Source organism: Chinchilla lanigera, unplaced genomic scaffold, assembly GCF_000276665.1.
Source record: "Chinchilla lanigera isolate Chin_1 unplaced genomic scaffold, ChiLan1.0 scaffold00003, whole genome shotgun sequence".
NCBI classification, from domain to species: Eukaryota; Metazoa; Chordata; class Mammalia; order Rodentia; family Chinchillidae; genus Chinchilla; species Chinchilla lanigera.
Genome location: NW_004955404.1, coordinates 44,644,474 through 44,660,060, shown reverse-complemented (window position 1 = coordinate 44,660,060; position 15,587 = coordinate 44,644,474). Strand labels below are relative to the sequence as shown.

Sequence of the window (15,587 nt, the reverse complement as noted above, 5' to 3'; positions counted from 1 at the left end):
AAAGGAGGAGAAAGAGCAAAAAAGAAAGAAGAAGGAACTGAATCTATGACACCAATAAGCAGCCCACCTTGAGAAAATGAGCAATTAAAGGATAAACTCCATATATATCCTAGGAAAATACTTCACAGTAAAATTAGCCAAATAAACTCAATATTATGGCTCTTACAATTAACCGTACAGCTTACAAAGGGCTTCAAGAAAGGAAACAGTGCCACTCTGAATCAGCTACTTACCCATCTTTAACTCATGCAGGTTTAACTTAAACCACAACTACTTGGGACCACTCCAAGTCTCTCACACACAAGGCCCTTATTTGACACATCAAATCCTGGTCCACCCTTCCCTTCCAATTTTTAAAATGTGACATGACACTCAAAGATAGACCCATTAAAATGTTATTGAGTATTAATTCCATTCATAGTTTTACTTTTAACGGAAAGAAATATACATAAATCGGAAGCCTTTAAAACTCAAAATTGAAATTAGAGGGTTAAAAAGCTCACTAAGACCTTACCTTAAAGAATGAAAAGGAAAGATGATAAGAAGAAATGAACAGGAAGGGAGAAAATAAGCGTTTGAACAGGTTTTATGAAGTGTAATTTCTTAAAATTTATTAGACAGGATACAATGTCTTATACCTCTTTTATGATAAATACAAAGAGCCAAAAGGCTGTTTATAATTCCAAAATGGTACTTTTCAGGTAACAATTCTCCCACAGCTATGGAAAGTTAAATTTCAGAAGAAAAAAATTAATATAGAAACTTAGTAATGATTCTGATTCATGGTGCTTTCTCAAGTTTTGTACCATTTACTAAAAAATGTTGACATATGGCTGTTTGTGTCTTATGAACAGGTTTTTAACAGCTCACCCCTCTACGCTCTCTCTGAAGTTAAGACCCTGTAAAAACAACAAACAAACGGTTGTGTTCACAGGAAGCCCTCTATCAAGAGTGTGAGACTCAGTTTTTAGATTCCTCAACCTATATTTTCCTTAGCCTCTGGGATTCCCTATCCAAGAAGACAGGTGGGAAAAAAAATAGCTAAGCAAACACATATTTTCCACTATTAAATCCAATAATAGTGACTTAATTTCAGCAAAGCATCATCATCAATCACATTAAAAAATGGTGGTGTTAATTTGAATTTTATAGATTTTATAGTTTTGTTTTGGAGTTTATATGTAAATCTGTTTTGGTTTTATAGCTGTAAAAGAGCCATAAGCATAAAGTTATACTTAGTTTTATATCTATCTATACATATATAAGAACATTATTTTTATTATCATTCAAGTCCATACTGGAGTGCACAACAAATGTTTTTCTAAGTTTGGGGGTATTTCCTTTGGGGGTTTTTTGGTAAGTTTCACTTGTAAACAAGTTTCAGTTCCATAAGCTTCATTTTACAAATACAGAATATACCCCTCAGAGAGGGAGAGGGGCAAGAGGAACAAGAAAGAAAAGTAAAAGGAATTAAAGCTTGTTACGTACATGTTAACTCCCTGTAATAAATGTAATCAATATGTACATCAAACACATATTTAAAAAAAAAAAAAAAGCTTTAAAAACTCAGTCTAACCATTGAGCCATTAGTTGAGAGCTCTTCCTTAATACAAATATCAGCTGGTATGCCAGGACAGGAACTGAGAACAGAAAAAATTCTGCCTCCACTCACTATACCATGAAGAAAAAGCCTAGTTCAATTAATACAAGAAAAGTATTCAGATATTCAATGTATGTTCCCAATGCTTAAATAGATAGATACAGCAGATAGATACAGCTTAAACAGATAGATACAGCAGTACAGTACAGTAATACAGTACAGTAATACAGTAGTTTTACTATTACTACTAATGATAATGGCAACAAAACCAGCAATCCTATAAAGGGAAAATATTTACAGAGGTTACAATGAGCCAGGTAGTATTGTAGGCCCGTAATATATGGATTTATCAACTTTTAATTTACACAGTGGCTCCATTTTGCACACCATGAAAGAGAGGCACAGAGAGGGTAACTGCCCACAGAGGGGTTTCAAGCCTTGAAAGGGGTATGAGTCACTGTTTATAATGTTGTTCATAATGCATCTTCCAGAAAATCTGTAAGAAAGGACAGCAGTGGGTCCTGTGAGAAATAAAATCTATGGTAAGCATTTCCAAGTAGTTTTGAATAAGAAGTCAGTAACTTGAATCTTTCAGCACCAAAACTCAACTTGTTTAAACTCCTTAGTTCTCCCTAAAGTTAATAATGACCACTTGATTTGCTATTTGAGAAAAATTAAATGACAACGTATTTCAATGACACCCTGCTGCTACTGAGAGGAACAGTCACCTTTGTAGATCCTGTTCAAAGAAAGCCCACACTTTGATCCTTAATATCTCATCAAGTGAAAGGTTATGTTTAATCTATATTTTATAGATCTAAAAGTCAAATTAGTTTCTGGAATAAACAAGCAAGAGTGTGATGGTAAGCACATTCTTTAGCAGTCCCTTGATTCCTGGCTTAGAGGATACTATGTGCTGAGTTAAAGACAATTACATTAGTGTAATACATGGCAGTTTTTTCTTGTATTATTCTGCAAGCATAAACAAGTTATACACATGTTAATTTACATTCTATATAAAAAGCCAATTTTAAATCCAATTTATAAGGCAATAAATATATAAAGATTCTAGGACACAGCAATAAAGTTACGCCATAAAGTAGAGTTAATTCGAGACAACAATAATAAAAGCATGACAAATTTTAGCATTGCACCAACTGCACAAAGGTGTTTCAGGTAACATCTGTTCAGAAGCAATTGCTACAAGACAGACTAGATGAGATGCAAGGTTTCACAGTGTAATAAATGCATGTCAGTTTGCTTGCTTCATAATTAAAGACAGGAGTCTGAAAAAAAGCAATTAAACCTTGCTCTAAATCTGAGATAATCATTCCTATCCCCACCCCCCCTCAAAGATCCAGAGTAGTCCGAAGTATTAAATACCATTTATCATCTACTTTCAGGAGCTAAACATACCCCCAACAGCCATCTGACACCTGTCTTCTTAATACATCATATATTAAAACAAACCTGGGTGTTTTTTTTTTTCCTTTTGTATTAGGAAAGGTAGAAATGAAAAAGTGGAAAAATTCAGAACACTTTCTTACAAGAGTAGCTTGAATAAAATGATTTTACAGTCATCTGAAGGCTACTATATCTGATGTGTTAGGTAGAATTTTGACATGAATAAAACTTAGGTGGACAAACACTATCTCAATTCTTGACCACCAAAAGCATTAGTTGGAGATTCAATGAAGAAATAAGTTCTTTTTAAAAAGCATACTAAAAATGGTACAGTAAACAAAAGCCAAATGAAAACTTGCATTATCATTCCAATCAATTTATGGCTTTATTATAATTTGATTATCCCAAATTATTCAAGTGATAACACAAGGTAGAGATTTAAATGAATCAATGGTTCTCCTAAAACCTTTCAGCATAGCCAATGCTATATCGCCCATCTCTGCCTCTGTAAGCCCTAATACTTTCTCTTCTGTAGTGACATAGGAATCCATGTGTTTGCATTTAGAACCCACTCTAATTGTCCAGAATAATTTGCCCAGTTTTCTATCCTTCATTTAATCATATCTGCAAAGCCTATCTTTGCCATATAAGGTAACGTTCAAAGGTTCCAAGAATCAAAGAATGTCTCATCTTTTGGAATGTCTCCGCCTACCACACCTGCCTCAAAATACAGTCTAAGTAATCAGGCAAGAATGCACTGATCTCCTCAAGCCTACTTGGATTTCAACTCTAAATACCCACTACAATAAACAAGTTTTCAAACTTTATACCTCTTCTCACCTCACAACCTGCCTATAACCAGAGAATCACTAATCCTACATTCATAAAAATCATTACAAATTATTGTTAATGGTTCTTGGAAGAGAAAAGAAGTGGTAAGGAAAACTCCCAACAGCCTCCCGGGTTTGGTGGTATACACCTGTAATCTCAGCACTCGTAAGGCTGGGGTAGGAGGATTGCCAGGAGTTTGAGGCCAGACTGGGCTACATCATGAGTTCAAGGCCAGCCTGAAATACACAGGGACACCCTGTCTCAAAAAAAAAAAAAGATGTGGTGGTACAAGCCTGTAATCCCAGTGCTGGTGCTTGGGAGGCTGAGGCAGGAGGATCACTGGTAGCTGGAGGTCAGCCTAGGCTACATAGCTAGACCCTGTCTCAAAAAACTATAACACAAACAAACAACAACAACAAAAAAAAAAAACCTTCCAACATCCATGAAAGAGTAACACCAGATGGTGATTAAGGATCAAAGCTGTGTGACCTTAGGCAACCAAATCTCTGCATAAGTTGGTCTTCTGACGGCAAACAAGGCTAACAATATAAAAGCATGGGGAATCACGGACTTGGACCAAGTACCTGCACTGGGCCCACCACACCAAACCAACATAGTTTAATCACAGTAACTGAGTTTGCCTGGTTGTAGAAGGCCCAATAACTAGCAAACCAATTAATCATAGACAAGTTACTACAACTGACTGATGGCTGTATGAGTAAACTGTAGCAAATTAAATTGTTTTCTATGCCTCACTTTTGTTTTCCTTGAAATGCTGTCTAATCACAATGTTGGTTGAAGTTCTCTGCTTCTGTGAGCTGAACTTGGACTTGCAGCCTTGCTTAAGAAAGACGGTCCCGGGGCTGGGGATTTAGCTCAGCAGCAAAGCGCCTGCTTGGCAAGCGCAAGGTTGTGAGTTCGGTTCCTGGTACCGGAGAAAAACCAAAAAAAAAAAAAAAAAAGAAAGATGGCCCCAAATCCTGCATGCTCAGTCTCCTGGTGGAAACAGATTCAAAATACCTCCAAAGAATACATCCCCACGGGCTGGGGGCTGTAGTTCCCGACAGACAGCTTGCTTACCAAGTGTAAGGCCCTGGTTTTGATCACCAGCTTAGAAAGAGAGAAGGAGGGAGACAGAGAGGGGTAAGAAAGAGAAAGGAGGCCAGACTCCAGGAAATCCTAAAGATTATGATAAAACAATGAAGCTACAAGGATCAACAAGCAAAAGGAGGAAGTCAAGTCAATGTAGACCATCCAAAGTACATACTGTTAAAAAAATAACAGAACTGTTAAATAAATAACACCAAGTAGAAAATGTCTTTAAAAAGTAAAAGAGAAACAAGGGATTATCAAGAATACCCAAGAAGATTTGAAAAATGAGCAAGTGGAATCTATCAAACAAAAAATAATTGCTAAAATCAAATATTCAGAACAATTTAAACAGCAGATTAGACATAGCTGAGGACAGAATTAGTGAACTGGAAAAATATACCTAACGAAATTACCATATTAACTCCAAAGGTAACAGTCCAAATTATTTCTAAATGAATTACGAAGTCATGATTCAAGTCAAAGCCCATAAACAGTATTTTAAATGTGCCTATTAGTTTTAGAGGTTAAAAGTATTGCCTTTAGATATCATCTTTACAAAAACCTAATGGCCTGCTGAAAAGGTCAAGATGGTATACCTGAGAAAGGAAAAAGACTAGAACTCGAATCTTCTGCTAGGCCTTCAGTAAAAGTGAATATAAATATTGGCTTGGAAAATCACATCTCCTGTATTCTGGACTGTAAGGGTCAAGACAAAATAAAATGAGCTTGTTAGCCCAAAGTAGATTCTAAAAGCAAGAAAAGTCCTCCCAGTGAATTGGTCTCGTACTGGGCAGAATCTTTCACTGTCAAATTAACTCTCTCCTTATCATCCTTCAAACCTGTAAAGATAACAATCGAGCACCGTACAGATTTGCCCCTGCCAGTACGAAATGTCACTATTCCTGTGGCCATCAGCAATTCAGAATAACGAGTTTCAAATACTTAAGACTTCTTTCCAAACTAAACAAACATTCCTTAGCTATGACCACATGCCCGCCAAGTTTTAAAACAAGCTGTCTCAACTTGAAAAAATGTACCTACCTTGAACATTCTTACTGGATTAAAATATTAATCAAAAAAAGAAATACTATTACCTAAAAGTACACTTTACGTCTATAACCTCTTACTCTTAGGGGTAGGAGAGAAGGATGACTAAGAAAACAAAATGCAACATCCACCTCGATGAAGTCAATACGTACAAATCTGAACTGCTTTTCACTTAGGCCTTTAGAAAGGGTGGGCAGCACGCAGATCAGAGCATGTGTCACAAGATCAAAACAGAACTTGACCCTGCCGCTGTCTACCTAAGAAGACCTGCAGCTCTAGGTATCTAGAATAAAATGCAGCGCCCCTCCCAGTTTGCGCCCCCTGAGCTGTCAACCCAGTCAGAGTTTAACCGGCTCCAAGGATCCCCGGACGGAACCGCCCCACCCCAGCTCCGGGCCACACTTACAAACTTGGGGCGTTTCTCCCCGGGTTCACTGAGGCTGCCGGCAGGCGGAGGGTTCCGGGGGCCCTTCCTGCGCGGCATCTTGCTTTCCCGGCAGCTCCGGAGCGCGGCGGAGGAGGGGTACGGGGCCCCGGCGGCGGAGCCGTGGGCCGGAAGGTGCAGCCGCGGTCGGTGCCTGTCCATCTCTCCGCAGGCCGGGGGTCGGACCGAAGGCAACAGCTCAGCACGCCACGGTTAGGGAACTCGGGGATCCGCGGGAGATTCGCCTTCCCGGCTTAGCCACTCGCGCCCTCAGCCCAGCCCAGCCCAGCCCAACCGCTGCAGCCGGGGCCGGGGCCAGCACATCCGAAATCTCCCGCCACCGCGGAGCCGCCTCAGACGCTCCAATCCCATTCAGCCGGGTCCACGACACGCCAGGGCCCCGCCCCTTCCGGGAGATCTGCCAAACCTGATTGGCTGTGCTGCCCGTCCGTTCGGGTGCTCAGCCCTAACCACAGTCTCCAACCCTCACTTTGTGCTCTCTGGAGAAGGTCGGGTTTGAGGTTCCTGGAGAACAGATGTGAACGTCGTTAACCCGGATTTAGTTGGAATTGGAGAACCTGGAATGCAGAGCCCGGCTCTGCGCTCTTTAAGCAACGCAGGGTTGTAAAAATCTCTTGCCCATCTCGGGAGGCTTCTGCGATGGCCCTTGGGAAAAGTAGCTCTAGGATAGGTCCTGGAAAGGGTGCTAGGTGAGAGCACCCAGGCACCTTCGCTGCGGAAGGATGCTTTTTAGACATATTTAGTGGGCGCCTGTGGTGTCCAACTGCTGAGTGCTCGCTTTAGGGTAGCAGAGGGTTCCACCAAAAATCGGAATGTGCCTGGCTACGCCACGTCCTTAGTAACCACGCAGTCCAAGGTGGTTCGCAAACCTTTCCACAAATGACAAAATGATGTTGATGCACCTGTTCTACACGCTCATTGAGAACACAGTAAATTACAAGGCACAGGACTGGGGCCGGGGAGGGGGGTGACAGAAAGAAAAATGCATAGAATTTCAGTAGGCAGGACGTCCAGATACAAGGTATTCCAGGCCAGAATGACGACAAACATGGTCCATGGCATGGAGTTGGAGAAATAGGCTTACATCACGAAGGACCTGAAACGAAAAACCATGCTGAAGGATTTGTCTTGTACACCCAAGGTCAACTGTGAGGCTAACAGTTTTCCCATACATCAGTGTGCTTTTTTCTCCTTTTAAAGTCATCTCCTTTGAACTATTTCCTTAAAATATAGATCTCACTATAAGGAAGTGATGTGGGCCAAGCCTCTAGTAAACATGCAGTATTGATTTCAGTACAAGAAACAATTCTTGGGTACTTCGGGGAGAGCCTCACAGAGGCTGAGGAAAAAAATGGATCTAGTTTCAACTGTTTTCACTCTACAGCATTTTTTGTTTGGGGACTTTTTTTTTTATGTTCTTTTTTTTACAATGCCTAACTCAGTACCAGTCTCTGTCCTCCAAGAAAACCTAATCTTAGGGAAATTTCCAAGAAAGCAGCAAGGTCAGGAGAAGTACTTTCTTATGTCTTGATGACAGATGCAAATTTTACTCTGCCATTTACTAGCTATGTAATATTGGAGGTGACCTTTAACTTTCTTAGCTTCTCCATCTTAAAGAGGAAATAATAATAGTAATATTTTAATAATAATATTCGTATAATAGTAGTACTTTTCAGGATTAAATGAGATAACATATTTAAAGCTCTTAGAACTGTCGATGTCTTCCAGCCAAAGATGACTAAGAGAAATATCTGTAGTTGGAACAGTCCAGTTGAATTTGTTACAGAAAATAAGAACATGCACTATGGTGAGCCTGGTCACTCAATATGAGGGTGTTAAGAAGTCCCTGGAAAGATGGGCTGTGGTTCCATGATCTGGAGAAGACCCCACAGAAGAGGGTGGAGAGAATTGCTCTGGATTATGTCCTGTCCAGAAGTGAAGACAGTTCAGTGATGGGGTGTCTTCATGAATCTTATTCTGGAACATGGCAAGCTAAAGAGCAAGGCTAAAGTTATAACTGACAACAAAGAAGTCATTCCTATTGTGTGTGGGAGGGGGTGTCACAGGACAAAATTACAACAAATCTAGTTTAAAGATCTAATTGGCTTGTATTTGTAATTCTAAAGTAGGACAACATCTCATTCTATAAATTAAGTGTTTTGATGAGCTAAGCAAAGGAGTATGGCTTTACAGGAAGAAAAGGGTTGAACAAAGGAAATATAAAGAATCAAAATCAGATTAGTTATTTCACTTACTTTCCTTATAGGGTTAAAATACAAGGAACTTTCTTAGCAACTCCTAACCTAGGCCCTTTCTAATTGATTATAGTGAATCTCTGTCTCCGGAGGTTTTTGTTTGTTTTGATTTTTGTTTTGTTTTACCCAGCCTGTTCCAGAGTTTAAATTGAACACACAGCAATAAACAAGAGCGACTCCAGTCTAGTTTTGTCTTTCTGCTGGAGCCTACTTATGGCAGCAGTTTAGTTCACAACTGAGCTTGCTCCATAATGGCTTCTCATGAATCTATTTAACATTGTTATTTTGTTCTTTGCTCACTGAACTTTTTGTTGTGCGAGCTTAGACAAAACTAGGAAGTGGCATTGTTCTGTCTCATTTTATCATGGCCCCAGAATGACCTTGTCTGATATTGGCACTCTGTAAGATGTTATCCATCGAGAACAACATAACCTATCTTTGAGTGTCAGGCCAGTTTGTAAAACACACTAAGCATGACTGTAAAGTGTCAAACTAGTTCCCTGAAATCAAAGACTGTTGTTTTCTTTCTCATATCCTTGGCATGAAGTAAACAGGAGTTTATCATTGATTTTCAGTTTTCAGTTGAGCACTCTAAATTTTTTCCCAAAGAAATACATTGCTACAGGGGCTGGGGATTTAGCTCAGCGGCAAAGTGCCTGCCTGGCAAGCTCAAGGTCGTGAGTTCAGTTCCCGGTACTGGAGAAAAACCAAAAAAAAAAATACATTGCTACAGCAATGCCACCACAAAAATAGTACTACCATACTAACTTCAAATAAGCTTTACATTTTAAAGTACAATTTATATGTGTTTGTTATTTAAAGCTTGCAACAGAATACACTGCCTCTTGTTCTGATGACCAAACAAAAAGACAACACACTCCAGTGAATCAACAATCATGGAAACAAAATCTTGAGCCAGTGTGCAGGGGTAAAGCAGAGTTGAAGCAAACAAAAAGCAAAAGTGATCTATATGGGGATTTGTTAGGAAGACTTACAGCATCCAAGGCACAAGAGTTCACCATGGCTGGCTGCATTTTGGAGAGCCAGAGGACCCAATCACTACTCAGTGAAAGAAGCTTTAAGCTACAGAACATGAGGGATCAAGAATGCATCATCTGTCTGAGACTGAAGGCCTGGAAGCTCCTGGGAGAGTCCCTGGTATCAGTTCGCGTTGAAAGACTGAAGAAACTGTGGTCTAATATCACAGGTGATGGCAGTAGCAAAAGATGCACCAGCTCAAGCAAAAAGGAGCTTGTCAAATCCAGGCCAACTTCCTGCTTTTCCTTTCATTCTATCCAAACTGCAACCCAATTGAACGGTGCCACCCACGACAGGGATGAATTCTCCCCCCTCCGTGGTTTGGGGACTTACATGCCAGTTCTCTAGGAACGCCCCACAGACACATTCAGAAGTGTGCTTTATTCATCTACTAGGAGTTTCATATTCCAGTCAAGTTGAAATTATCATGATGAACTGTCACAATATTCTTTATCATTTTTTTACACCTCAACCTCCAGATAATTACTAATGTCATCCTCTTAGAGGTTCACTTTGAATGACTATAGAAAAACTTGTAGAAACTTGAAGAAAGGGATTAATCATCCCTGTTCACTGGAGGAAAATATAAGCTATCATTTTACCTTCAAATTGGCCAGTATTACAAAGTTCCATGTCATCAAGATGGGCCAATGTGTATGCACACGTGATTTGCCACATACATAGTAGAAGTGCAAAAATTTAGACAGTAACTTGGTGATGGTAGTAACTGTACTGGTTCATGTACGTATTACCCAGAAATTCTATACCTAGATTTCTCCCTGGAGAAATCCATATTGGTGAGTTTTACATCCATGGAGTCAACCAAGCAAGGATGGAAAATATTTGAAGAAAAAAACTGCATCGGCACTGAACATGCCGAGACTGTTTCTAGTCATCCAGATGATTTAAAGTATACAGGATGATTGCATTGCATAGGTTGTTTCAAATATTATACCATTTTCTATGTGACTTGAGTATCTTCAAGTTTTGGTTGGGGGCTGCTGTTTTGGAACCAATCCACCAAGGATACTGCAGGACAACTAAATTCATTTTTCATAGTCATATACTGTTAAAGAAAAAATAACCTATGACACTTATGAAGGATAGTAAAGCAGATTTTGTTCAAAGAAGGACCGTCAAGGTTGGTACAGGGGTCACTGTGTTGATGTCTTTTCTTAAAGGACAGAGATTAGCCTCAAGACTGAATACAGTAAGGATAAGTGGGGATTGACAGCGAAGGGGAGAACGAGGATGGTGAATGGAAAATTGCTGAGGAGATATCAGAGTGAGAGGTATTCTTGATGAACCAACTCAACAGAAATCTTGCTGAAGGCAGGCTAGGATAGTAAGATATTAAGTGGCCTCAGATATCAAGGGTTAGGCTAAACTATATTAGAAGAATTCTTGAGCAAACTGGATTCTACAAGAAGAGAGGTGAGCCCAAGTTCAGGCCCAGTCAGAAAATACCCAAAGAAGCCTCACTCAGGTTTGAAAAAAAGGAGAGAATCTTTGTCAATACAAAGAACAGTGATTCCTAGGGCAGACTGCAGGTAACCCTATGTTACAGTACTGATAGACTTTTCCAAATTTGCTGTCCTGTTTTGCATTCCCAGTAGCAATATATATCCAATTTTACTACATCCTGTCCACCATTTGTATGTGGCTAATTTAATCCAACCTTCTTGGTGGATATGAACTAGTTTTGATCTGACACTAATTGTTGTGAATGGTTCATGTACCTATAACCCGGAAATTCTATACCTAGATTTCTCCCTGGAGAAACCGATATTGGTGAGTTCTACATCCATGGAGTTAACCAAGCAAGGATGGAAAATATTTGAATATTTATGCCATTGGAATATAGCCACACTCATTTTAACATATCATCCATATGTGAGTTTGATCTACAGTTATAAAGTAGTTGCAACAGAGATCATACACCCTGCAAAGTCTAAAATACTGGCCATCTAGTCCTTTACAGAAACTATTTTCTGACCTCTGATAATGATTTTTTTCTTTTGGTATATCACAATCACTCTTGTTTAGTTATTTGTTTTTCTTCAGTATGAGTAACATTCTAGTAAGAAATAATTTTCAGGATGGGGCTATATTCTTGCCTTTGGGGTGCTACTCACCCATACAGGATTTAACACATTTTTAAAATCTATTTAACAAGGTCAAAAAGATCTTGCCACTATAATGAGTCACTGTGAAAAACAGAGTTGATTTAAAGTATGTATGAAAATCAAAATTATTATATGGATATGTGAATCATCTTAAAATACAGTCAAGCAATTTGTGCTCTGATAAGTTTTCTCCAGGGTCTTATGCTGTAAGTTCAGATAGAAATTCTTCATATGAATGTAATTAGTATAACACAGTTTAATGTCATGCTTAATAGTTTCCCAGAATGTTCTGATTAGAAAATTAATCTGCCCATATTTGTAGATGATGGAGCCATTTAAAAAAGAACAGAAATATTCCTATTAGTATGAGACACTTAACTAAGGTTCAGTTAAAAGTGTTAGATGTCACTAACAGATCTTACTCCCAATATTTGAAATAAATAGAAAAAGGAATTAGGTAATTATTAAGACTGCCTTAAGATTATGGTTTAATTCCTTCATATTAAAGCACAATTACTAAAGCCTAAGTATAATTTTTGAGTCACTTGGAAAATAATTTGTCTAACAATAGCAAATAGTAACTATGTCACTCAAAGCTACAAATAAGTAAAATAAGCTAGATGAATTCTACAAGGCCCCGAAGAAAATTTCAAACCATCTTTTTCTTTCATCTATATCTCTATATCACTACTGTCTATGTTTTTCTTTTTTCAATCTGAAGTGAATTGCTGTGTTCTGGACATCCTGTAAGATCAAATGTATATGCAACCTGGCTTTATTGAGGTCTCTCTTTAAGGAATCTACTTGTGTACATTATTTGCCTTGTGTCTTTAACTGAACTCATCTTACTGTAATATACTCAACGTTATTTCTTCGATTTGCTCTGACTAACATATGGGTGATTATATTTGGATTGGAAAAGGGTAATGTGTAATTATTTGCAATAGCTAGCACCCTTACCTTTTTGCTGAGATATCTGGAATACTTGCAGTTTTCTGTGAAATCATACTAGGCCCACATGCTCTCCAGAAACACCAGCCATGAATTGTTAGGCACTTTTATGTTGTCAAAGCCTCATTCCCTGTCCATAATGTTCCTCCATTTGCTACTATCGATTACACTATCCTCCTGAGAATCTCTTCTCGCTTGTTCTCACCATGACCTCTACTAGGGCTTCTCTTCTGTCCTTCAATCTTCTAGTGTCACCGTGTGCCTCACTACATAATTTCATCAAGGTAGAAAGCCTGTTTTGGTTCCACTCTGTCAGTGACTTCCAAGTAACTGAGCAATTAGAGGAGTTATGCTTACACATTACAAACTTGCCTCAGTTTATCCATCTGCAAAGTAAGGAAGTTGCACTGTGTTCTTCCAACATTCAAACTAAGGAGTTTGAAAGTCTGTGCTTTCTCACTAGTGCTTCCAGGGCCACAGCAAAAGGCAAGGCACCAGTGATTCTGGGCCCACTCCTCAGCAACATTTAAGCCAGCACTTCTTTTACCTGTTGAATGGATTATTGTTTAGCATGAGATTTCATGTGAAACAAGAAAAAAGAATTCTGCAAAAAAGAAGAAATTAAAACCTTGATTGAATGAAATCTTTAGATGTGTGTTTCTCAACATTTATTCTTATCATCCCCTTAAACTTGTTCCTACATTTTCCTTATTGCCTGTCCCCAGGAAATTGTAAGATTTTAGAGGTTCTATATGTATAGCTATGTGCTGTATGGAGATCCGGGATTTTCACATAAAAAGAGACAACTTGTATGCCCCCGAAAACCAGTTTTCTTAACCTTGGTATCAGGTACAAGAGCAATATCACCTCTCTTGCTCTAACAAACCCACTAAACAACTGGGTGACGATGAATGCTAACTTATCCTCTGAGAGTCTCTAGCCCCACTTATAAACATGAAATAATTTACAATATATTATCAAGATTAATTGAGGTAACACATATGACAGGTCTCTAGCAAAGAGTGTGACAAATACTACACACTTTATAAAGGTTACTTTTCCTTCACCTTGAAAACCGCTTCCAGTCTTACATTCTATAAGATCACAGTTCCTTTTGGACATTCCCAGCGTAAACAATTAAAAACTCAACTTCTCACAATCCCACTGTTAGTATCTTCTCCTTCAAATTACCAAGAGCTGCCAACACTGGCACAGGTTTTTAATATTCCAGACAGAAAACCCAAAAGTTTTCTTTGCCTTGTCCCCTCTTTTTGACAAATGACACCCAATTTAAAATGGTAGGGGATTGTGGAGAAGGACATTCTTTGATTAGAAAGCACTGAGGACGCACAATGATTTCTTTATTGTTGCAAAAATGAGCTGAAACCTTTCACCTGAAGATGAGTATATTTAAATTGCAGGAGATCCCTATTTTTCAGTCTTGCCATGCATTGTAAAATTAAGGACTGTGACTGTAGTGGATTGATAACTGGTGGTCAACTTATAACCCCCAGCTGAACTGAGTAAGCATGGTGCAGGGTGTAGGAGGCCCACCAGGGGATTGTTGCCAGCAGCATAAGAGGCAGAATTGGAGAAGGATAATGCTTTAATTACTACACCGTTTGGTATCTGCCCATTTGTACTGGCTGCGCCCTTGGTTCTCACTCAATAAAAGGTGACTGAGATTGGTAATCGGGCTGCAGTTGGAGAGGTTGTAAGCCTCCCGATCCCAGACTTCTGCCTCTCTTGTTTTTCTTGTCTCTCTTACTTTTCTTTTCTTGGGACCTTGTTCTTTTCATGGGCACCTTGTTCTTGGGACATGTCACCCTGGATAGAACGACAGGGGGTGAACAGATAGCAACACCAAAATCAGGAAAGAACTAAAAATGCAGGATGCCTCTCTGAGACTGAAAGTCATGTAGTCCTTGTTTCTTGTATGCACCCATCACCTTGTAATATCCTGCACTGCCTCAGGGTTCTGCAGAATCCTCACCCAACAAGAAGCCTCTAACCACATGTGGCCCCTCAGATTCAGATCTCCCAAACTGAGCTAGCTAAACCATTTTCTTCATTTAAAAAAAAAAATTGTAGTTAGTCTAGGAAATAGTAGCACACAGCTATAATCCCAGCTCTTGGGCGGTTGAGGCAGGACTACAAATTTAAGGTGCACCTAGGCACATTAGTGAGTTATTGAGACCATGTCTTAAACAAACAAACAAGGTTGGCAAAGTCCCTGGATTCAATCACCAGGACCAAAAAAGGAAAAGTAAATTAATCAATGTGAAGAAAAATATTCATCAGATGTATCAGAAGTTTGGTAGTCAGGATTGGAAAGGAGAGAAAAATGAGACTGTCTTATAGGCACTTAAAATCCAGCACATACAAAAGTAAATTGAACCTCTTTCCCTTTGCATCTGCCTTAGGAAATCAACGGCACTGCGTGGCAGCTCGGCCTTCCCAGTTACTCAAGGAGAAACCCACTCCGTTTCATGTCGGTTCTCTAACACCTGTCATCAAGGAGTCCTTAAAAGATACAAGCTTATGCATCGCTTACGGAAAGGAGTGACCCCTGAATTTAGCAAGCTTTTGAAACATTTAGTCATCTGCACCAGCCAGAGTCTTTTCTATGTACTGTAGGAAAATATATAAATTTTCTTCCTGAAATAAAGTGATCTGAATTTTAATAAGTCCACAATTTACTGTTTATGTTCCACGTCAAAATGTTTTTGGATTTATTTTTGTAAATAATTTCTTTGGGACCTCCATTCAGTTCTTCAGCACTATTTTATCCTTCCTGT

General features: G+C 39.1%; 1 protein-coding gene across 1 annotated transcript in view; it reads right to left on the bottom strand.

Moving 5' to 3' along the window:
* Diaph3 (diaphanous-related formin 3) overlaps positions 1–6,753 on the bottom strand; it is a 453,636-nt gene extending 446,883 nt beyond the window's left edge. Inside the window, 1 exon segment of the mRNA XM_005374208.2 lies at positions 6,381–6,753. Coding sequence (XP_005374265.1) covers positions 6,381–6,560 — 180 coding nt within the window. The 5' untranslated portion in view covers positions 6,561–6,753.
* Between the last annotated feature and the right edge of the window lie 8,834 nt (positions 6,754–15,587).